Here is a 21,466-nt window from a genome sequence, read left to right on the forward strand (position 1 = left end):
TCTTTTTAAATGAAGTCTCACTACGTTGTAGAGGCCTCATTAAGTAGCTGAGGTTGGCTGGGAATCTGTGATCCTCCTGTCTCAGCCTCTCATATACTGGGATTACAAGTGTGTGCCACCACTCTTGGCTCCTATTTTTAAATTTTTATTTTGAAACAGGGTCTCACTAAATTTTGGAGGCCTTGCTGAGTAGCTGGGGCTGGCTGCGAACCTGTAATTCTCCTGTCTCAACCTCTAAAGTACTGGAATTACCATGCCTGGCTTAATTTGGGGGGGGGGGTTTCTTTTCTTTTTTCTTTTCTTTTCTTTTCTTCCGGTACTAGGGGTTGAACCCAGGGGGCATTCTATCTCTTGAGTAGTACCCCCAGCCCTATTTTTATTCTTTATTTTTGAAAGAGGGTCTCAGTATGTTGCAGAGGGCCTCATTAAGTAGCTGAGGCTATCCTCCTGTCTTTGCCTCCCAAGAACTGGGATTTTCAATGTGTGTCACAATGCAGGCTAGGGTTTTGTTTTTGTGTGTGTGTGTGGTGCTGGGGATGGAGCCCAGGGGCATTTGACCTCCGAGCCACACCCCCTGCCCTATTTTTATTCTTTGAAACAGGGTCTCACTAAGTTGCGGAGGGACTCACTAAGTAGCTGAGGCTGTCCGCGAACTACAATCCTCTGGTTTCAGCCTCCCAAATGCTGGGATTACAAGTGTGCGCCACCACGTCTGGCTCCGATTTTTTTTTTCCTTCTTTATTTTGAAACATCATCTTACTGAGTTGCAAAGGGCCTCACTAAATAGCTGAGGCTGTCCATGAACTGTGATCCTCCTGTCTCAGCCTCCCAAGTACTGGGATGACAAGTGTACCACCATGCCCAGCTTCCTACTTTATTTTTATTCTTTATTTTGAAGCAAGGTCTCACTAAGTAGCTGAGGCTGTCAGTGAATCTGTGATTTTCCTGTTTCAGCCTACCAAGTGCTGGGATTACATGCATGTGCAGTCACCCAGCTTTAATCATTTCTTTTAAAAACTTAAACTGTCCAGCCTGGAATTATATAAGTGAATGAGACAACTACAAATAATTTTTCAGTTTTTGTTCTGAAGGAGATTAGAATTTAGTGGAAGATATTATGGTCTGATGGGGAATGGAGAAAAAATGTGTTTGAGCTTTCCAAAGTTTTGGTTATTAACCTTTTTTGGGTTGAGAATCTAAGAGCTCTGGAGCCTATCCATAAAAATACATACACGGGGGCTGGGGTTGTAGTTCACTGGAGGCCCTGAGGTCAATCCCCAGCACCAAAAAAAGAAAAGAAAAATACACACATTCCCATCAGATCTGTTCATGGAAACGAAGTTAAAAGCTCTTGCAGAGCTGGCATGGTGGTTTATGCCTGGATCACAGGTTTGAGGACAGCCTCAGCAAAATAAAAAATAAAATAGGGCTAGGGGTATAGCTTGGAGGTAGAATGCCCCTGGGCTCAATCCCCAGTAAAACACACACACACACACACACACACACACACACACACACACACACAGCCCTGTCAGGCAGGTGGTAGTATATATAATCCTAGCTACTCAAGAGGCCAAAGCAGGAAGGGTTTTTTGAACTCTGGAGTTTGAGGGCAGCCTGGGCAATGTAGCAAGACACACACACTCCCTTCCTTCCTTCCTTCCTTCCTTCCTTCCTTCCTTCCTTCCTTCCCTCCCTCCCTCCTTCCTTCTTCCTTCTTTCCTATTGAACATAGGAGTGCTTTATCTCTGAGCTCTACCCTTAGCCCTTTTTTATTTATATTTTCTGTGGTACTAGGAATGGAACCCAGGGGCATTCCACCTCCGAGCTACACCCCAGCTCTGTTTTATGTCTTGCTGGGTTGCGTCTCCCAAGTACTAGGGTTACAGGTGTGTGCCATCACTCCCAGCTTGAGACTGGGTCAGGCTAGCCTTGCTATTGCCTCGGCAGTGGGATTACAACACAGATGTATACCTTTGCACCTGGCTAGGACCCTGTCTCTTTTATTTATTTTTTGTATGTGGTACTATGGGTTGAACTCAGGAGCATTTTACCTCTGAGCTACACCCCAGCCCTGTTTTTAAACATTTATTTATTTATTTTTGCAGTCCCGGGAATGGAATCCAGGGGCATACTACCTTCAAGCTACACCCCCCAGCCCTATTTTTATTCTTTTGAAACAGTCTCACAGAGTTGCAAAGGGCCTCACTAAGTAGTTGAGGCTGTCCACAAACCACGATCCTCTGTCTCAGCATCCCAAATGCTGGGATTACAAGCATGTGCCACCACGCTTGGCTTAGCTTAGCATTTTTATGTATTTTTTTATTTTTTGGTGGTACTGGGGGGTGGAACCCAAAGGCTTTCTACCTCTGGGCTATACTTTTTTATATATATTTTATTTGGAAACAGGGTCTCACTAAGTTGCTGAGAGCCTCACTGAGTTGCTGAGGCTGGCTTCGAACCTGTGTGAGCCTCCTGTCTCAGCTTCCCAAGCGCTGTGATTACAAGCGTGCACCACCACGCCCGGCTCTTGAAACAGGTTCTTACTAGGTTGCTGAGTCTCACTAACTTGCTGAGGCTGTCTGAACCTTTCATCCTCCTTGCTCAGATTGCCTAGTACTGCATTGCAGGTGTGTGCCACCAGTTCCTGTAGGACCTTCTATCTGTCTATCTATCTATCATCTATCTATCTTTTCCTGTGTGTGAGGGGGGTTACTGTGGATGGAACCCAGGGGCATTCTACCTCTGAGCTATACTCTCATCCCTTTTTACAGGGTCGTGTTAGATTGCTAAGAGTATCACTACATTGCCGAGGATGGTCTTAAACCTGTGATCCTCCTATTTCAGCTGTACTGGGATTAGGCCTGTGCCTCCATGCTTGGCAGGACCTTATCTCTCAAAATAAAGAGCGATGCTGTACCCGATCACTGTGCTGCTGGTGCCTGTCACAGCTTCACTGCTGCCGCCCCTGATGTTGAGAGCCAATGGGCTGGGAAATGCAGTTTTCCTCCCGGCCGCCAGGAAGGCATTGGCAGAGACTGAGCTTTCAGTATCGCCTGTGAGGAGGCCTTGCTGCCATTCTGCGGCTCAGCTGGGAGCCTCAGTACAGGGCAGCTCATGGGGTCCCACCTGAGCCCCACCACCGCGTGCCAGCCTGTGGCCCATTTGCCCTGGGCTGGGTGCATCTGGGCTTGTTCTGGGTATTGTGTGTGTGTGTGTGTGTGTGTGTGTGTGTGTGTGTGTGTGTGTGTGTGTTACTGGGGATTGAACCCAGAGGCATTCTACCTTTAAGCTACACCCCCAGCCCTAATGTATTTCTTATTAGAAACAGGGTCTCACTAAGTTGCAGAGGGCCTCATTAAGGAGCTGAGGCTGTCCATGAACTGCGATCCTCCGGTCTCAGCTTCCTGAATGCTGGGATTACAGGTGTGCACCACCATGCATGGCTTTGTCTGTTTTTATTGATTTAGTAAAGCTTTTTTTTCCCTTGTGGTACTGGAGGTGGAGCCCAGGGGCATTATACCTCCAAGTTACACCCTGCAGTCTCTTTATTTTGAAGTGGGTGCTCACTGAGTTGTGGAGGGTCTCCCTGAGTAGCTGAGTCTGGCTCCCAACCTACCATCCTTTTTTCTCAGCCTCCCAAGCACTGTGATAATAAGCTTGGGCCACCATGCCCAGCTGATACTATAAAGCTTTAAAAGGTTAGATAAGTCAGAGTGGTGCCTGCTTGTAATCCCAGTACTTGGGAGGCTAAGACAGGAGGATCGCAGGTTTGAATCCAGCCTCAGCAATTTAGTAAGACCCTTTTGAATAAGTAAATATATAGGGCTGGAGGTGTAGCTCAGAGTTACAATGCCTGGGTTCAATCTCCAATACCACACACACACACACACAAAGATTATTTGTCAAAAGACATGGGATTCTGATTCAGATTTCTGCCTGGCATGGAAGCCTGCCCATTTTCCAATGGGAGAGTCTCCATTCCTAAATCAGAGCTTCTCTACTTGACACTGTTGACATTTTGGACAGGTTAAATCTTTATCGCGTAGTAGGCTAACTCATGTATTATGTCTGTCAGCACCCACTAAGTGCCAGTAGCTAATACCCTCACCCCCAAGTGTTTGTTGTTGTTGTTGTTGTTGTTTTTGGTTTTTTTGCAGGTCTGGGGATGGAACCCAGGGGCATTCTACTTTTTATTCTTTATTTTGACACAGGGTCTCGCTGAGTTGCAAAGGGCCTCACTGAGTAGCTGAGGCTGTCCACAAACCGTGATCCTCCTGTCTCAGCCTCCCAAATGCTGGGATGACAAGCGTGCGCCACCACACCCAGATCCCAAGTTATGACAACTGAAAATGCCTCCATCCTTGCCAAAAGTCCCTCATCTGGAGGCCTCTGGGCGCTGTGTTCATCCTGCTTTGTCCACCCCGACGTCGCAGCGTTTCTGTAGAACGAGCATCTGCGCTGGGCTGTGCCATGCTCAGCGGCTCTTCCCCTCATTTCCTTGCAGGGCTGTGGTGGAGGCTGTGCATCGACTTGACCTCATCCTTTGCAACAAAACTGCGTATCAAGAAGTGTTCAAACCAGAGAACATCAGTCTGAGGAACAAGTAAGCTGGAGACTAAGCGCAGAGCCTCACTGGAACCCTGCCGAGCAGGAGCCCATGCTCCCTCTTCTCTCCTGCCCTGTGATAGCACAGTGGAACAGACGCTTCTGGCCTCCCTGAGGGGGTGGGGCCCTTGCTCCACCGCAGCCTCCACATTCAGCACCCTGGTTCCATAGAGAGCCCCTGGAGCTGGACGCTGTGCTGCATGCCTGTGGTCCCATGACTCAGGAGGCTGAGGCAGGAGCTTCAAGTTGGAGTGGGCGCTCAGCACCTTTTCCATATCCTGTCTCAGAAAGTGCTAGGGATGTGGCTCAGTGGTAGAGCACCCCTGAGTTCAGTTCTCACCCCCGTGCCCACCCTGCCCGCACTCACAGACAGGTATTGGAGGGAGATGGCCTGCTTCACTGGGAAGGGAAAGGGAGAGGGACTAAAAAAATCAGAGGAAGAAGCCGGGGTGCTGGGTGGCACACACTCCTGATCCCAGTACTCAGGAGGCTAGACAGAAGGATCGCAGATCATGGCCAGCCTCAGCTACTTAGTGAGGCCCTCTGCAACTCAGTGAGACCCTCTTCAAAATAAAGAATCAAAAATAGGGCTGAGAGTGGGGCTCAGCCCTATTTTTATATTTTTATATTTTATATTTTTATATTTTTTATACAATGCCCCTGGGTTCCATCCCCAGTTCAGGGGGTGGGGGGGAGGCAGAGAATAAGAGAGTGAAGGATATAGGAGGAAATGAGGGTCCTTAAAAAATATTTTGGCTGGGTGTGGTGGCACACGCTTGCAATCCCAGCACTTGGGAGGCTGAGACAGAAAGATCACACTGGTTCAAAGCCAGCCTTGGCTACTTAGTGAGCTGACCTATTTTCTATTTTATTTGGAAACATGATCTCACTAAGTTGCTGAGAGCCTCAATAAGTAGCTGAGGCTGGCTTTGAACCTGTGCGATCCTCCTGTCTCAGCCTCCCAAGAACTGGGATTACAAGCATGTGCCACCACGCCTGGCTTATTCTTTATTTTGTAACAGGGTCTCACTAAGTTGTTGGGGGCTACACTAAGTAGCTGAGGCTGGCCATGAACTGTGATCCTCCTGTCTCAGGCCTCCCAAGGGCTGAGATCACAAGCATGAGCTACCATGCTCCACTATCTATCTATTTATTTATTTTGCAGGACTGGGGATTGAGTTCAGGAGGATCCTACCTCCGAGCTACACCCCCAGCCCTATTTTTTATTCCTTTTATTTGAAACAGGGTCTCACTAAGTTGCAGAAGGCCTCACAAGTAGCTGAGGCTGGCTGGGACCTGCGATCCTCCTTCAGTCTCCCATGTATAGGGATTACGATCGTGCACTACCACTCCCGGTTTTTTTATTTTGAAACAGGGTCTCACTAAGTTGCAGGGGGCCTCACTGAGCTGCTGAGGCTGGCTGTGAAGCTGTGCTCCTCCTGTTTCGGCCTCCCAAGCACTGGGATTATAGGCGTGCCCCACCATGCCTGGCAGATCCTGAAACTTCTTACTGACCCCTGCTTCTGTCTTTGGGACCCCTACTGGCTTCCTAGGCTGTTGTTTGGGGTCGTGGACTCTGGACGTCTCTTGGGGCGCTCATTGGTTTGTTGGCGGGGGAGCTGGCATGAGCCTTCTTGTCATCTGTTCCCATGCCCCTCACCAAGGGATGGGCGGCCTTTCATGCTCTTTCACCCATCCCCAGGCTGCGTGAACTCTGCGTCAAGCTTATGTTCCTGCATCCGGTGGACTATGGGAGGAAGGCCGAGGAGCTGCTATGGAGAAAGGTGTACTACGAGGTTATCCAGCTTATCAAGACTAACAAAAAGGTAAGGGAGGACCTAGAGTCTAAGAAGAAACCTGAGTAAGAAAGGTAGCTAAGGCAGAGGCCGCTAGTACAGCATGCCCAAAGTGTGGCCAGAGGCCGGGGGGCCAAGGAAAAGGTGTCAGAAAGGAAGAAGGAAACCAGGCATCATTGGGTTGGAGAAAGGGGCGTCGAGTTCCAGGTGGGGAGACCAGAGGTCAGAAACAAGAGCTGTGGATGGGTTCCAGAGCCAAGAGGTAAGTGTATTGTCTCAATGAGATGACGAGTGGGGCGGGCAGGTGTCCTCAGCTACTGCTCAGCCAGCCCCTCCTTTCCCGCCCCAGCACATCCACAGCCGGAGCACCTTGGAATGCGCCTACAGGACACACCTGGTGGCTGGTATTGGCTTCTACCAGCATCTCCTTCTCTATATCCAGTCCCACTACCAGCTTGAACTGCAGTGCTGCATTGACTGGACCCATGTCACCGACCCCCTCATAGGTCAGTGAAACCGAAGGAGGACGTGAGGAGGCATGGTTAGGTGCGGCGGCCCCTTGTCCCTCGGGGTTTGTGTAGCTTGAGACCAGCCAGGTAGCGGGAGTTCTAACACCGCCTGCAAGTGCTTTGTGGAACTCCAGTGGCTCCACACAGGCCTGTGAGTTGGGGTAAAGATCTGAAGAAAGGAGAAGGCCTGGGATTGTGGACCAATATGGAGGCAAGGGAGGGACGAGAAGGGTCTAGCATAGGTCTGGCGCTGGAGCATGGTACTATGACATTTTTCGTCTTCCAGTTGAATTTTGCTGGCACTGTTCTTTATTTTTCTCTCTTTTTTCCCCCCTGAACTGCGGGTGGAACCTAGGGGCATTCTGCCTCTGAGCTACACCCCAGCCCTATTTTTATATGCACATACATACATACATACATACATTTATCTATTTTTGTGGTGCTGGGGATGGAACCTAGGGGTGTTTGTAGTTGGGAAGGTGGCACATGCTTGTAATCCCAGCCCTTGGGAGGCTGAGACAGGAGCATCTAAGGTTCAAGGTCAGCCTCAGCATTTAGCAAGATTCTGTTTCAAGAAATAAAATAGAGCTGGAGATACAGCTCAGAGGTAGAATACCCCTGGGTTCCATCCCCAGTACCTGCCACACACAGGCCAAAAAAAAGTGAACTTCAGTAGGGCAAAGGAATGGACTCATAAGTGTCTCTCTCTTTCGTAGGATGCAAGAAGCCAGTGTCTGCCTCAGGGAAGGAGATGGACTGGGCGCAGATGGCTTGCCACCGATGTCTAGTGTACCTGGGGGACTTGTGTAAGAATCTGTACCTCTCATTTCTTCTCTTTGGGGCCCAGGAAGGACCCATGTTGCTTCAGTGGTTAGTGCCGCCTTCTACCTGGGTGGAGAGCAGAAGAAACGGCCTTTTCATGGCTACCCGTGAGGCAGAGAGGACCAGTGAGCGGAGAAGGGGGTGTGCTTTTGAGCTCCGAGAAAGCCAGGGTGGTCACTGTCACTAGAGGGCAGGAAGGTTTTAACTTTTTGGGGGTGGTCTGGGGATGGAACCCAGAGACATTTGACCTCCAAGCTACACCCCCGCCCTATTTTTTATTCTTTATTTTGAAACCGGGTCTCACTGAGTTGCTGAGGGCCTCACTAAGTAGCTGAGGCTGTCTGAGAGCCACGATCCTCCGGTCTCAGCCTCCCGAATGCTGGGATTACAAGCGTGCGCCACCACGCCCGGATCGGAAGGTCTTAACTTGATGTGTCTCTCCTTGGAGTCCCTCCCTGTGGGCGCCTCGATGAGTAGGGACTTCAGGACTTGGGAGCTCTCGGCTGTCTGGCAGATGCTCTTAAGGACGGAGAAGTGCGTCTTGCTTTATGCCTATGTCTCCAGACATCGTGCCTCGTTAGGCCATTGGCCTGTGGCTGCTGGGCGCATAATCGGCTGTGACCGGAGGTCCTTCTGTCCTGCCGGGAGCCCTCTCCTGGGCGCTGTGCAGAGCTGGCGGTTTCACATTAGTGGCCTGGAGCAGCCTTAGCAGTGTCTTCTGTAGAATCAGGTGGTCTTAGCTGCATGTGCCGCGGCTCCCCTTCATTGGGGAGACATAATCAAGAACAGCCTATTTGCTTTTATTTATTTATACTTTTTTTCTGATACTAGAGATTGAACCAAGGAGCACTCTACCTCTGAGCTACACCCCTGGCTCTATTTAATTTTTTTATTTTGAAACAAGGTCTTGTTAGGCTGATGAAAATCTCACTACTTGCTGAGGCTGACCTTTAATCTGTAATCCTCCTGTCTCAGCTTTCCAAATTCTGGGATTACGGGTGTATGCTGCCACACCTGACTCCCATTTACTTTTTATTTATTTATTTTTCATTTTTTTATTTTTTGCGGTATTGAGGATGGATCCCAGGGACATTCTACCTCCAAGCTACATCTCCAATGCTATTATTATTATTATTATTATTATTATTATTATTATTATTTTATTTATTTTGTGGTACCGAGGATGGAACCAGGGGCCTTATACCTCTAGGCTATACCCTCAGACCTATTTTTATTTTTTTATTTGGAAACTGGGTCTTTCACTAAATTGAGAGCCTTGCTGAGCTGGTGTTACTGGCTCTGAACCTGCGATCCTCCTGTCTCAGCCTCCCAAGTACTAGGATTATCAGCGTGCACCACACCCAGCTTCCCATTTACCTTTTTTTTGGGGGGGTGGTACTGGGAATGGAACCCAGGAGCGGTGTACCTCCCAGCTTTACCCCCAACCTTATTTTTAGTTTTATTATTTATTTATTTATTTATTTATTTATTTATTTATTTATTTATTTATTAGTGGTGCTGGAGGTAGAACCCAGAGACTCTTCTACCCCCGGGCTATACTCCCAGACCTATTTTATATTTTATTTGGAAATAGGGTCTCACTAAGTAGCTGAGAGCCTCACTAAGTAGCTGAGGCTGGCTTCTAACCTCTGCAGTCCTGTCTCCACCTCCCAAGTGCGGGGATTACAGAGTGTGCCACCACTCCTGGCTTTTTTTATTTTTTGAAACAGGGTCTCACTGAGTTGCAAAGGGCCTCACTAAGTAGCTGAGACTGTCTTCGAACTGTGACCCTCCCATATTAGCCTCCTAAATACTGGGAGTACAAGCATGCGCCACCCGCCCAGCCTTGTCCTTTACATTTTGAACTGACCAGCAAGAAAGAGAGTTAAGTGATTTGCCCGTAGTCGCAGGGGTTGAGAGCCCTCTGAGACTCCACAATGTGCTTCCTAGCTTGGGTCCCGCCCTCCCAGGCTCTTGTTATAGCTCTTCAGGGTGGGCTTCCATGAGGGGAGAGTGTTCTGAAACATGGAATCATCATGGTTCGCGTCCTCTCTTCTACAGCACGCTATCAGAATGAATTAGCTGGCGTGGACACCGAGCTGCTAGCTGAGAGGTTTTACTACCAGGCCCTGTCAGTAGCTCCTCAGATTGGTAAGTGGACAGCCAGTAACGTTTCCAAGAGGGTGGCAGAGCTGTCGGGCTGTTGGCCTGCTACTCGTGTCCCCAGGCCCTCACCCTCGGCCCCTGCCCTCACCTCAGGTGTGCATTCTCCACCTCGTCTTCACTCTCGGAAGGTGCTGGAGAGAGGAGGAATGGGGTTCCTCCTATGTGAGGAGGTCACGCTGCAGCATCCCCACGGGGGATGCAGGGAAAGAAGGGGTGGCTGGCCTTCCAGGGAGAGGGGGCTTTGCATGTAGGGTGTAGGAAGGAACTCAGGTGATGAACTGAGCCAGGAGACCCGCTTCCTGGAATCCCATCAACCCTGGAAGAGCCACAGCGGAACCTGAAGGAGTGGACTCGAGCCACACCTCGGCCGGGACCCAGGGTTGCCTGCAGAGCTCCTGGCTCTGCCTTCGGCTGCATGAATTCTCTTTCTCTCCAGGAATGCCCTTCAACCAACTGGGCACGCTTGCAGGCAGCAAGTACTATAACGTGGAAGCCATGTACTGCTACCTGCGCTGGTGAGTACTGGCAGCTGCTGCCCATGCTCCTGTGCATTCTCCTGCTTTGTTTCCCGTCTTCTTTACTTCCTTCTCCAGCTAGATAGGATGCTAGGGCCCTCCACTCGGGGATGCTGGAATAGCCCATTCCTTTTTTTTTTTTTTTTTTTTGCAGGTCTGGGGCTGAAACCCAGGGGGGGAATTCGACCTCTGAGCTACACCCCCTGCCCTATTTTTTATTCTTTATTTTGAAACAGGGTCTTACTAAGTTGCCGAGGACCTCACTAAGTAGCTGAGGCTGTCTGCGAACCGCCATCCTCTGTTCTCAGCCTCCCGAATGCTGGATTACGAGCATGTGCCTCCATGCCCGGCAGCCCTATTACTTTTCATAGAGCCAAATGGGTTTGGAGGCACTTGGGCTGCTAAAATAACTAAACACTTCTTGAAGAAAGAATTTTTTTTTTCAGTACTGGGGATTGAACCCAGAGACATTCTACCTTCGAGCTACACCCCCAACCCTATTTTATTCTTTATTTGAAACTGTCTCACAGAGTTGTGGAAGGCCTCAGAACCTAAGATCCTCCTGTCTCAGCCTCCCAAGTACTGGGATTACTAGCATGCACTCCCATGCCAGGCTGGAAATAAATTTGATACAGTTTTGACAAGAACCTTGGAATTCTAAGCCCTCAGTGTTTTAATATGGTGCTAAATTAGCTGCAGAGTGGGTCACTACTTCCCTGAATCTGACCCCACAGCTCCAAGCGAAAAAAAAGTTTCAGGACACCCAAAATTGTTTAGGCTCAAGGTACGGAGTCACCATGACCAAGTACACAGGAGGCTGGTGGGCTGCCGGACGCCATTGAGGCTGTCACAGTGAGGGGAGCCTGCATATCCACAGTTCAGCCTTCTTGGGGCCCAGGTATCCTGGAGGACCAGGTCATGCCAGAGAGAGAGGTTCAGCATGAGTTGGCATCTAGCACAGGGCACTGTGTGGTCTTCACAGCAAAAGTGATCAAGTACTAAAGTGTGTCCCGGTAGTACAGTGGCCAGCCAGTGGTGCACACCTGGAATCCCAGCAGCTTGGGAGGTTGAGACAGGAGGACCGCAGGTTCAAGGACATCCTGGGCAACGTTGTGAGGCCTCGTCTCAGGAAAGAATGAAAAGAGCTGGAGATTAAATTCAGTGGCTTCAATCCCCGGTGCCATATTTTTGTGGCATCCTACCTCTGAGATAACACTTACAGCCCACTTTTATTTTTATTTTGAAACAGGGACTAGGTTAATGAAAATCTCACTGTTAGCTGAGGTTGGCCTTCAACCTGTGATCCTCCTGTCTCAGCCTCCCAACTACTGGGATTAGAAGTGTGTGCCACCAGGCCTGGCCAAAAAATGTTTTTAAAAAGTAAAGTGAGCTGGGCGTGGTGGCGCATGCCTGTAATCCCTGCGCTTGGGAGGCTAAGACAGGAGGATCGCACAGGTTCAAAGCCAGCCTCAGCTACTTAGTGAGGCTCTCAGCAACTTAGTGAAACCCTGTTTCCAAATAAAATATTAAAAAAGGGTTGGGAGTATAGCCCAGAGGTGAAAGCCCCTGGGTTCCACCCCCAGTACCACCAAAAAAAAAAAAAGTAAAGTGAGCCGGGCATGGTAGCACACGCTTGTAATCCCTGTGCTTGGGAGGCAGAGACAGGAGGATCACACAGTTTCAAAGCCAGCCTTGCTGGCTTAAGAGACCCTGTTTCCAAATAAAAATATAAAAAAAATTAGGTGTCTGGGAGTATAGCCCAGAGGTAGAAGAGTTTCCAGGAACCCCAAGACCACCAAAAAAAAAAAAAAGTAAAGTTAAGCCAGGCGTGGTGGCGCACGCTTGTAATCCTAGTTTTCAGGAGGCTGAGACCAGAGGATCGCAGTTCGCGGCCTCAGCTACTTAGGCCCTCTGCAACTCAGTGAGACCTGGCAGGGGGGTGTAGCTCGGAGGTCAAATGCCCCTGGGTTCCATCCCCAGACCTGCCCCCCCCCAAAAAAAAAAAAAGTAAAATGGTTGGCACTGGAACCCTGGAAATTCAAATGGAGGTGGTGTGAAGGTAGCTGGAGCATCAGGGAGCCCCCCCCCCCCCCACCCGGGGCCTGGGTTCTGAACAGGATGTCCTTGGACAAAGCATTTGTTTTCTGGAGTCCGCCGCTTCCTGCCAGGACAGGCCTTGGGAAAGGGGCCGAGCTGCCGAGCTGCTGTAGTACCCTCAGCTCACGGTCTCTGGGCTTAGCTTGTCTTTAAATGGCACAAGCGTGCGTGCCGCTCCCGCTCAGGTGACAGCGTCCCCTGCGTCTTTCATATTCCTCAGGCGCCTCCCAGAGAACCCTGCTTGTTCTTAGTCTCCTCACACTCATAAACTCGCTTAGGGTGAGTCACTTCCAAACAGAGCCAAGCACGTCCACGTTTGGGAGGTTTTCTTTTAAGAGCCTTCCCTCTGTGTTAAAAACAATTGAAGCTCCTGGTGTATGGGTGAGGCATCTGGGCAGGGCGCCTGTGGGCATTCCTCCAGTGGTATTGTGTGGGGCAGTCATTGGGTCTCAGCTGGCCGGGGCGTCTCAGAAACCTACAGGCTTGGCCCAGATGGCTCCCTCCGTCTTGACGCAGTGTCAGGGCCCCTGCGTGGTGTCCTGCTCAGGCTGGGTGGACTTCTTCATCTAACATCACAAGCATGCGCCACCATGCCTGGCTTCTAAAACATTGTTTTTGTTTTTGTGTTGCAGGTCTGGGGATGGAACCCAGGGGCATTTGACCTCCCAAGCTACATCTCTGGCCCTATTTTTTTATTCTTTATTTTGAAACAGGGTCTCACTGAATTGTGAAGGGCCTCATTAAGTAGCTGAGGCTGTCCGTGAACCGTGATCCTCCGATCTCAGCCTCCCTAATGCTGGGATTACAAGCGTGCGCCACCATACCCGGCTAAAACATTGTTTTTAAAAAATAAGACAAGCTGGGCATGGTGGCGCACACTTGTAATCACAGCATTCAGGAAGCTGAGATGGGAGGATCACGGTTCGCAGCCAGCCTCAGCTACTGAGTGAGGCCCTTTACAACGCAGTGAGACCCTGTTTCAAAATAATGAATAAATAGGGCTGGGGTGTAGCTCAGAGGTAGAATGCTCTGGGTTCCATCCCCAGTACCACAAAAATAAAAAATAAAAAGCAAAAAATAAGAGAAGCCAGGTGTGGTGGCGCACGCTTGTAATCCTGGTACCTGGGAGGCTGAGACAGGAGGAGGATGGCAGGTTTGTGAACAGCCTTGGCTACGTAGTGAGGCCCTCCGCAGCTTATTGAGTCTCTGTTTTAAAATAAAGAATAAAAAGTAGGGCTGGTGATGTAACACCGAGGTAGCGTGCCCCTGGGTTCAATCCCTGGTAACACACACAAAGATAGCCTGCTGTGTAGTGCCAGGATTGTTGACTTTGATGTGCCGTGGCGTGCCCTTGGGCATGTCCTTGTTCTTGAAGGCTGTTTTGTCATCTCTGTGGACAGTGTCCGCGCACACTGTGTCTGACATAGGGCTGCTCAGGAATCTTTGGCTCTGGGCCGGGCGTGGTGGCGCACGCTTGTAATCCCCGCGCTTGGGAGGCGGAGACAGGAGGATCACGCAGGTTCGAAGCCAGCCGCGCTGGCATAAGAGACCCTGTTTCAAAAATATAAAATAGGTCTGGGAGTGTAGCCCGGAGGTAGAAGGGCTTCCAGGAACCCCAGTATCACCAAAAAAAAAAAAAGGAATCTTTGGCCCTGAGCGTGAACAGAGGTGAGGCCGGCAGCGTGTGCTTATTCATAGCCCTCTTCCCCAGCCCGCTGGAACATGTTCCTTCTCGCCTGCCTGCCCAAACTCAGCTCACCCCCGTGTCTCCCTCAGCATCCAGTCGGAGGTGTCCTTTGAGGGAGCCTATGGGAACCTCAAGCGGCTCTATGACAAGGCAGCCAAAATGTACCACCAGCTGAAGAGGTGTGAGGTTCGGAAACTCTCTCCCAGCAAGAAGCGGTGAGCGCGGCGTGCTGCGGGGCCTGCTGGCACTGGGACAGTCGGCCCACAGGGCCTCTGGAGCCACTCGTGGTCACTCTGGGCTCCTCTTGTTTCAGATGTAAAGATATTAAGAGGCTGTTGGTGAACTTCATGTATTTGCAAAGCCTCCTGCAGCCCAAGAGCAGGTGAGTGGAAGGAAGCACAGACCAGGATGCGCTGGGAGCCGGCTCTGAGCATCCTACTTTATTTGGAAACAGGATCTCACTAAGTTGCTGAGAGCCTCACTCAGTAGCTGAGGCTGGCTTGGAACCTGTGCGATCCTCCTGTCTCAGCCTCCCAAGCACAGGGATTACAAGTGTGCACTACCACGCCTGGCTACATCCCTTATTTTTGATTCTTTATTTTGAAACAGGGTCTCTAAGTGCAGAGGGCCTCCCTAAGTAGTTGAGGCTGTCTGCAAACCGTGATCCTCCGGTCTTAGCCTCCCAAGTACTGGGATGACAAGCGTGTGCACCACGCCCGGCTAACTTAGTCTTTTGCCCATGGGTTCTGTGCCCATCCTCTCCCTGGCAGCTCACTCTCTGACACAGAGCACATGGCTCAGTGGGTGTTGAAGGAGCACCCCCTTCCCACACTGCTGTCCTGCCCTGTGCTGGGCAAGTGCTTTCTCCCCGAGCCATGGCCTCCTTGGTTTGCTTTGGAGATTGCCCAGTACTGGCCTCGTGGCAGTCTCCCCAGGCTCCCGGGAGCCTCCGGTGTTTCCCCTGAACCTTGTGTGCGGCTCCAGGCCCATCGCTGACCCTTGCCCATCTCTTGCCCTTGCCCAGCTCCCTGGACTCAGAGCTGACCTCACTTTGCCAGTCGGTCCTGGAGGACTTCAATCTTTGTCTCTTCTACCTGCCCTCCTCGCCCAACCTCAGCCTGGCCAGTGAGGAGGAGGAGGAGTATGAGAGCGGATACGCTTTTCTCCCGGACCTGCTCCTTTTTCAGATGGTCATCATCTGCCTTATGGGTGTGCACAGCCTGAAGAGAGCAGGTATCCTCCCCGGCCCCTCTTCCCCTCCCGACTGGGATCCAAACTGCCCTGTTTTGCAGCTCCTTATTTGTAAACTTCCTTCCATGAGCAGCCCCTGCCGGGCTGCGGGAGCTAAGGGCCAAGGAGGCCCACCCTGTGGGACCTCCTGTGAAGGAGCAGGGGCTGCGGTGGCCCACCATGGCCCTGTGCCCTTGGCCTAGGACATGGGCCAGGTGACAGCCAGCATGCTCAGCTAATGAGCCAGAGTTCACAGCTGCCATGGGGGCACTCGGCCACTTCTGGAAATCTTTCTGATAGAGGTCCTCCGAGAGCAAGGCCGGAAGGAAGGGGGAGGGGAGGGGCATGGCTGGTGGGAGGACTCTTGGGCTAACGGGAGGAGCCTGGAAGCCAGAGTAGTGTGCCTGGGTGAGAGGATTCGCTTGCGAGGGGAGGGCAGGCTGAGCTGGTGCCTCGCAGGTGGCGAGAGGGCAGTGGTCTCGACCTTGGGAGAAGCTTTGAGGGGTGGTGCAGATGTGGGGGTGGACTTGGCAGGACCTACTCCTCATTAGGCCTGGGCCCTCCTCCCTCTCTTCTGGCCCAGGATCCAGGCAGTACAGCGCAGCCATCGCCTTCACCCTGGCCCTCTTCTCCCACCTCGTCAACCACGTCAACATAAGGCTGCAGGCTGAACTGGAAGAGAGCGAGAACCCTGTCCCTGCCTTCCCGAGCGACGGCACAGGTGGGGAGCGGGACGGGGAGACCATGACAGTGGGGAGCAAGAGAGGGATGGAACCCCGCCCTCGGGAGCCTGAGGGAGGAGGAGCCCCAGCGCAAGGCCAGCCCGGCAGCTGAGACAGGAGACCCTTTTTCCACAAAGAAATGAAATTGAACTGGGGTGTAGCTCAGGTAGAATGCCTCTGGGTTCAGTTCTAGTACCACCATAAAGGGGGGCTGGGGTGCAGTTCAGTGTAGAGTGCTCCTGGGCTCAGTCCACAGTCCTGCTCAAAATGTGGAGGTAGAGGCGTGCGGGAGAGCTCAGGCTCCAGGCGTCCTGAGGCTGTGCCTGATCTTCCTTGTCCACAGACGAGCTGGAGTCCAAGGAGCCACTGGAGAAGGAGGAGCCGGACCCTGAGCCTCCTCCTGCAGCACCCCACGCCATGGAGGGCAGAAAGAACCGGAAGGTCTCCCGCCTGTCCTGCCTCCGCCGCCGCCGGCCGCCCAGAGCCGGCGATGACAGTGACCTGAGCGAGGGCTTCGAGTCCGACTCCAGCCGGGGCTCAGCCCAGGCCAGCGAAGGCTCTGACAGTGGTTCAGACAAGAGTCTGGAAGGCGGGGGCACGGCCTTCGATGCCGAGACAGACTCAGAGATGAACAGCCAAGAGTCCCGGTCAGACCTGGAAGACATGGAGGACGAGGACGGGGCACGGTCCCCTCCTCTTGAGCCCCCTCGGGCCAGATCGGAGGCTGTCGAGGCCCTCAACGGGCCCCTAGGCCCCAGCGAGGCCAGCATTGCCAGAAATCTGCAGGCCATGTCCACCCAGATGTTCCAGACCAAGCGCTGCTTCCGCCTGGCCCCCACCTTCAGCAACCTGCTTCTCCAGCCCCCCGCTGAGTCTCACGCCTTGGCCAGTCGCAGGCCCTGTGCCAACGGTGATGTGGACAAGCCCTCCGAGCCAGGTGTGTGGCCTCGCTTGCCCTGCTCTTCCCACGCCTCCCGCCACTGGCCTTCACCCTGGAGGGGCCGCTTCCCAGCCCAGGAAGCGCGCTCATCCTGCCGCCCAGTCCTCCTGCTGGGGCAGATCCCTGCAGTGTACTCAAGAGCCTCCCCTGCTCACTTTCATTTCTGGGCTCCAATGATCCTCCCGGTGTCACTCCTCTCCCATGCCGCTGACTGTGCCTTGGGCTCCTCACCCACAGAGTTGCAGCTAGAGCTTCCTCCGCTGGTGCCCTCGGTGGCTCTGGGCTCCCCAAAGCTGGGAAACCTCTTGCCATCTGTGCAGCATGGGTGGCTTTGAATGGGACTTCTCTCCTGAGGAGCCCCTGCAGCAGCACAGCCAGGACCTGCTGCACCTGCACCAGCCTGGGCACCGTGTTCTCCATGGTTTGGGGGGGGGGGGTATTGAGTTTGGGTCCCAGGGGCAGTCTGTCTCTGAACTACACCCTGGCCCTGTTTTTTATTCTTTATTTTGAGGCAGGGCCTCACTTAGTCGAGAAGGGCCGCGAACCTGTGATCCTCTTGTCTCAGCCTCCCAAGTATTGGGATTACAAGCGTGCGCCACCACACCCAGCTTTTATTCTTTTTATTTTGAAACAGGGTCTCACTGAGTTGCAAAGGTCCTCACTAAGTAGCTGAGGCTGGCTGTGAACCACAATCCTCCTGTCTTGGCCTCCTGAATGCTGGGATTACAAGCGTGTGCCGCCACACCTGGTATTCTGAGTGTTTTTTTATTTTGAACTGTCAGGTGTTTTTATTTTCAATTGTCAGAACAGTCCTGTGGTGGAGGAGTTGTGCTTTTTTTTTTCTTCTTTTTTTGGTGCTGGGGATTGGACCAAGGGTCTTGTGCTCTCCCACTGAGCTAAACTTCCAGCCCTGGGTGCTGCCTTTTACCTCCAGACTTTTGAGCATGGTCTCCCTCCCTCTGCAGCATACTTCCCTTCTCCCTGCCCCACCCATCCTGCCAGTTGGTTGATTCTTGCTTGCCCTCTCCCTCAAGATTTTAACTTAGATACCTGTGATCCTCCTGTCTCAGCCTCCCAACTACCGGGAATACAAGCATGGGCCATCATGCCCATCTAGAAAATTTTGAATAAATGAAATGTGGAAATTGGCCAGGTGTGGGGCCATCAGCTTGAGGCCAGGCTCAGCAGCATACTGAGACTCTTTCAAACTTTAAGATAAAATAAGGCTGGGGGTGTTGCTCAGAGGTAAAATACCACTGGGTTCAATCTCTGGTACCCCCCCACACACACACCCCCAGGAAATGTGGAAGCTGTTGCTTAAGAGAAACCTGCACTGTGTTCTTACTTATAAAATAGAATATGGGTATAGTGGTGCACGCCTGTAATTCCAGTGTTTGGGAGGCTGAGACAGGTGGATCACAGGTTAAAGGTCAGCCCCAGCAAGTAGTGAGACTCTCATCAACCAGTGAGATCCTGTTTCTTATTAAAAGTAAGATAGGGCTGGAGTTTATCTTGGAAGTAGGATGCCCCTGGGTTCAATCCCCAGTACTATTAAAAAAAAACAAAACAGCAAAATAGAAGACATAGAGCCAAGTGCAGGCGCTTGTCTGTAACCCCAGTACTTGAGAGGCGAAGAGGAGGACCACAGATTTGAGGTCAGGCTTAGCAACTTAGTGAGACCCTGTTTCAAAATTTAAAAAGGAGCTGGGTGTGGTGGCGCACACTTATCCCAGTACTTGAGAAGCTGGGACAGGAGGGTTGCAGGTTCGAAGCCAGCCTCAGCGGTTTAGTGAGGTTCTCAGCAACTTAGTGAGACCCTGTTTCCAAATAAAACATTAAAAAAAATTAGGTCTGGGAGTATAGCCCAGAGACAGAAGGCACCTGGGCTTCATCCCCAGTACCACAAAAACAAAACAAAGCAAAAAAGGACATGGGGTATACTCAGAGGTAGAATGTCCCTGGTACACAAAAAAATTTCCAGTCATACACATGCACACACATGAAGAGGTGGCGGTGTGGAGTCGTTTTCACCTGTGCCCCTTGATTTTCTCCTTTCCTTACAGCTCCTTGGGGCTGCTTACCTTTCAGCACAGAGTAGGCACTTCATAAATGTTAGTTGAGCTGGGTGTAGGGGCGCACACTTGTAATCTCAGTACTTGGGCTGAGACAGGAGGATCCAGGTTTGTGGACAGCCTCAGCTACTTAGTGAGGCCCTCTGCAACTCAGTGAGACCCAGTTTCAAAAAAAAGAATAAAAAATAGGGCTGGGGTGTAACTTGAGGTAGAATGCCCCTGGGTTCCATCCCCAGTACTGCAAAAAAAGAAAAAAGAAAAGAAAAATTAGCTTGAGTTTGAAAGAATCATATTAAACGGCACCAGGCTCTTGGTTTAAAAGCAGCTAATTAATGGGTCTGACAGTGAGTTCCCTGCCTCTTCCCCGTCAGTTCCTCAGAAGATTCGGGAGGGCTTGGGGCGTGCCCCCCCCCCCCAGCCCTGCGCTGCGGCCTTTTGCCAAGCACCTCAGTTCACCTCAGTTCTCCCCCCCCCCCCCCCAGCCTCTGAGGAGGGCTCTGAGTCGGAGGGGAGCGAGTCCAGTGGGCGCTCCTGTCGTAACGAGCGCAGCCTCCAGGAGAAGCTGCAGGTGCTGACGGCTGAGGGCCTGCTTCCCGCTGTGAAAGTCTTCCTGGACTGGCTGCGGACCAACCCTGACCTCATCATCGTGTGTGCGCAGGTGCTGGCCGGCCTCGGGTCCCAGGTTGCGGGGTGGGGGAGTAGGCAAGTCCCTTGCACTCTCAGAGCCTGTGGCCAGGAAGCTGCGAGAGCGGCCTGCTTTGCTTCATGAGGGATGTTGATGGAAGTTGGTGTTTGAGGCCCGAACTTGGTAACTACTGGAAAATCTGACAGGGGCCACCGAGTGGAGGAGAGCTTGGGGTGGGGGCGGGTGCAGGTGGGCGCAGAGCGGAGCCGCTGGGGGCTGCCTTCTCCTTGGGTTCAGAGACCCCTGAGCCCTTGTGCTCTGAGGCTTGTGTTCAGTGAGTTTCTCCCAGGAGCCCACCTGCCCTGCTGTAAAAGATTCCCTCTCTTGGCCCATCCCTTCCCTGGATGAGAGTTTGGGCCAGGGCCAGGCACACCCTGGGTGTGTACTGAGGACAGCTACTCAGTCGCTCGTCATCCAGGAGGGTGGGGAAGGAAATACTGGGTCACGTCCCTGGGGAGCTGTCCTGGAATGGACACAGGGAGGCCAACAAAGGCTTTGTCTAGACACAGAGAAGCCACCTCCTCCGGGGCCCGCTTTTCCTACAGCCTGGCTCCAGGGAGTCCTTCCTGCGGCTCCCTGCCTTCTCTTCTGAGGAAGTGCTCAGCTGCTGAAGAATTTCAGGGCAGCCCGTGGTCCCTTCCACCCTCCCTTTCTGCAGTCCTCGAGTCCATGGCCTCCTGCTCCTTTCCTATGAAACCTCTCCAGGCCCGGAGCACAGCCCAGATCCCCCTAGGCCGGTGGGGTAGCTGCGGCCCTCACACCGGCTGAAGCCTCCCTTCCGCTCCGCTCCCCTCCCCAGAGCTCTCAGAGTCTGTGGAACCGCCTGTCAGTGCTGCTGAACCTGCTGCCAGCTGCCAGCGAGCTGCAGGAGTCAGGTGAGTGGTCCTGGGCACCCCTCCCTCTCTTCTCCCTCTTACCCAGCCCGAGCCCCGGGCAGGGAAGTTCTGGGGCTCACTGTCAGCCTCTGCCAGCACACAGCAGGCATTGTGTTACAGGGCTCTCGGGTTCCACCGACACGCCTGCTGGGGCAGGTAGCCCCGGGCGGGCTGCCTCTGCCAGGGGTGCTCCCTGGGGGCGAGGGGAGCCAGGCTCCACTGCGGCCTGGGCATTGAGAAGTGACTCATGCCTCCTGCCGCCTTCTAGCTGGACCCCTGCCCTTTTCTCCTGCCAGCCACCCACAAGGCTGATGGCATTTGCGTCCCAGTGTCCCCGCCCCTGTCAGAGCCTCCCTGGGCCACGCGGCCCTTATTCTTCCACCCCTAGCCTTGTTCTCCGACCTCCAACCTCCGTCTTCAGTGTCCTCGACTCAGCCTGACTGGTCCCTGCGTGCTCAGCCCTCTCCTCCCTGGGCTCCCTCCACCTCTGTCCTGTGCTGTGTGCCCCCGCCTGGGCGCTCCCAAGGAAGTGGCTGATGTGTCTCTCCCTGCCCAGGCCTGGCCTTGTGTCCCGAGGTCCAGGGTCTTCTGGAAGGTTGTGAGCTGCCCGACCTCCCCGCTAGCCTCCTGCTCCCGGAGGACATGGCGCTTCGCAGCCTGCCCCCTCTCCGGGCCGCACACAGACGCTTTAACTTTGATGCGGATCGGCCCCTGCTCAGCACGCTAGAGGAGGTGAGGAGCT

The 21,466-nt window shown here is 52.6% G+C and overlaps 1 protein-coding gene across 3 annotated transcripts in view; it reads left to right on the forward strand.

Annotated features, from left to right (window-relative positions):
• The window catches only part of SMG5 (SMG5 nonsense mediated mRNA decay factor), a gene marked incomplete at both ends in the record, with an annotated part of 30,268 nt that overhangs the window by 2,680 nt on the left and 6,122 nt on the right, over positions 1 to 21,466 (forward strand). For 2 of the 3 annotated variants that reach the window (XM_080690963.1, XM_080690965.1), the window contains 14 exons: positions 4,508 to 4,606; positions 6,311 to 6,434; positions 6,754 to 6,910; positions 7,630 to 7,719; positions 9,797 to 9,886; positions 10,338 to 10,416; positions 14,290 to 14,415; positions 14,514 to 14,582; positions 15,225 to 15,433; positions 16,014 to 16,151; positions 16,496 to 17,089; positions 19,647 to 19,822; positions 20,649 to 20,724; positions 21,281 to 21,456. In XM_080690963.1, coding sequence (XP_080547089.1) covers positions 4,508 to 4,606; positions 6,311 to 6,434; positions 6,754 to 6,910; positions 7,630 to 7,719; positions 9,797 to 9,886; positions 10,338 to 10,416; positions 14,290 to 14,415; positions 14,514 to 14,582; positions 15,225 to 15,433; positions 16,014 to 16,151; positions 16,496 to 17,089; positions 19,647 to 19,822; positions 20,649 to 20,724; positions 21,281 to 21,456 — 2,203 coding nt within the window. The remainder of the gene's footprint in view (positions 1 to 4,507; positions 4,607 to 6,310; positions 6,435 to 6,753; positions 6,911 to 7,629; positions 7,720 to 9,796; positions 9,887 to 10,337; positions 10,417 to 14,289; positions 14,416 to 14,513; positions 14,583 to 15,224; positions 15,434 to 16,013; positions 16,152 to 16,495; positions 17,090 to 19,646; positions 19,823 to 20,648; positions 20,725 to 21,280; positions 21,457 to 21,466) is intronic. The other variant, XM_080690964.1, reaches the window with a different exon arrangement.

This window comes from Muscardinus avellanarius (assembly GCF_963383645.1).
Source record: "Muscardinus avellanarius genome assembly, chromosome: 3".
NCBI lineage: Eukaryota > Metazoa > Chordata > Mammalia > Rodentia > Gliridae > Muscardinus > Muscardinus avellanarius.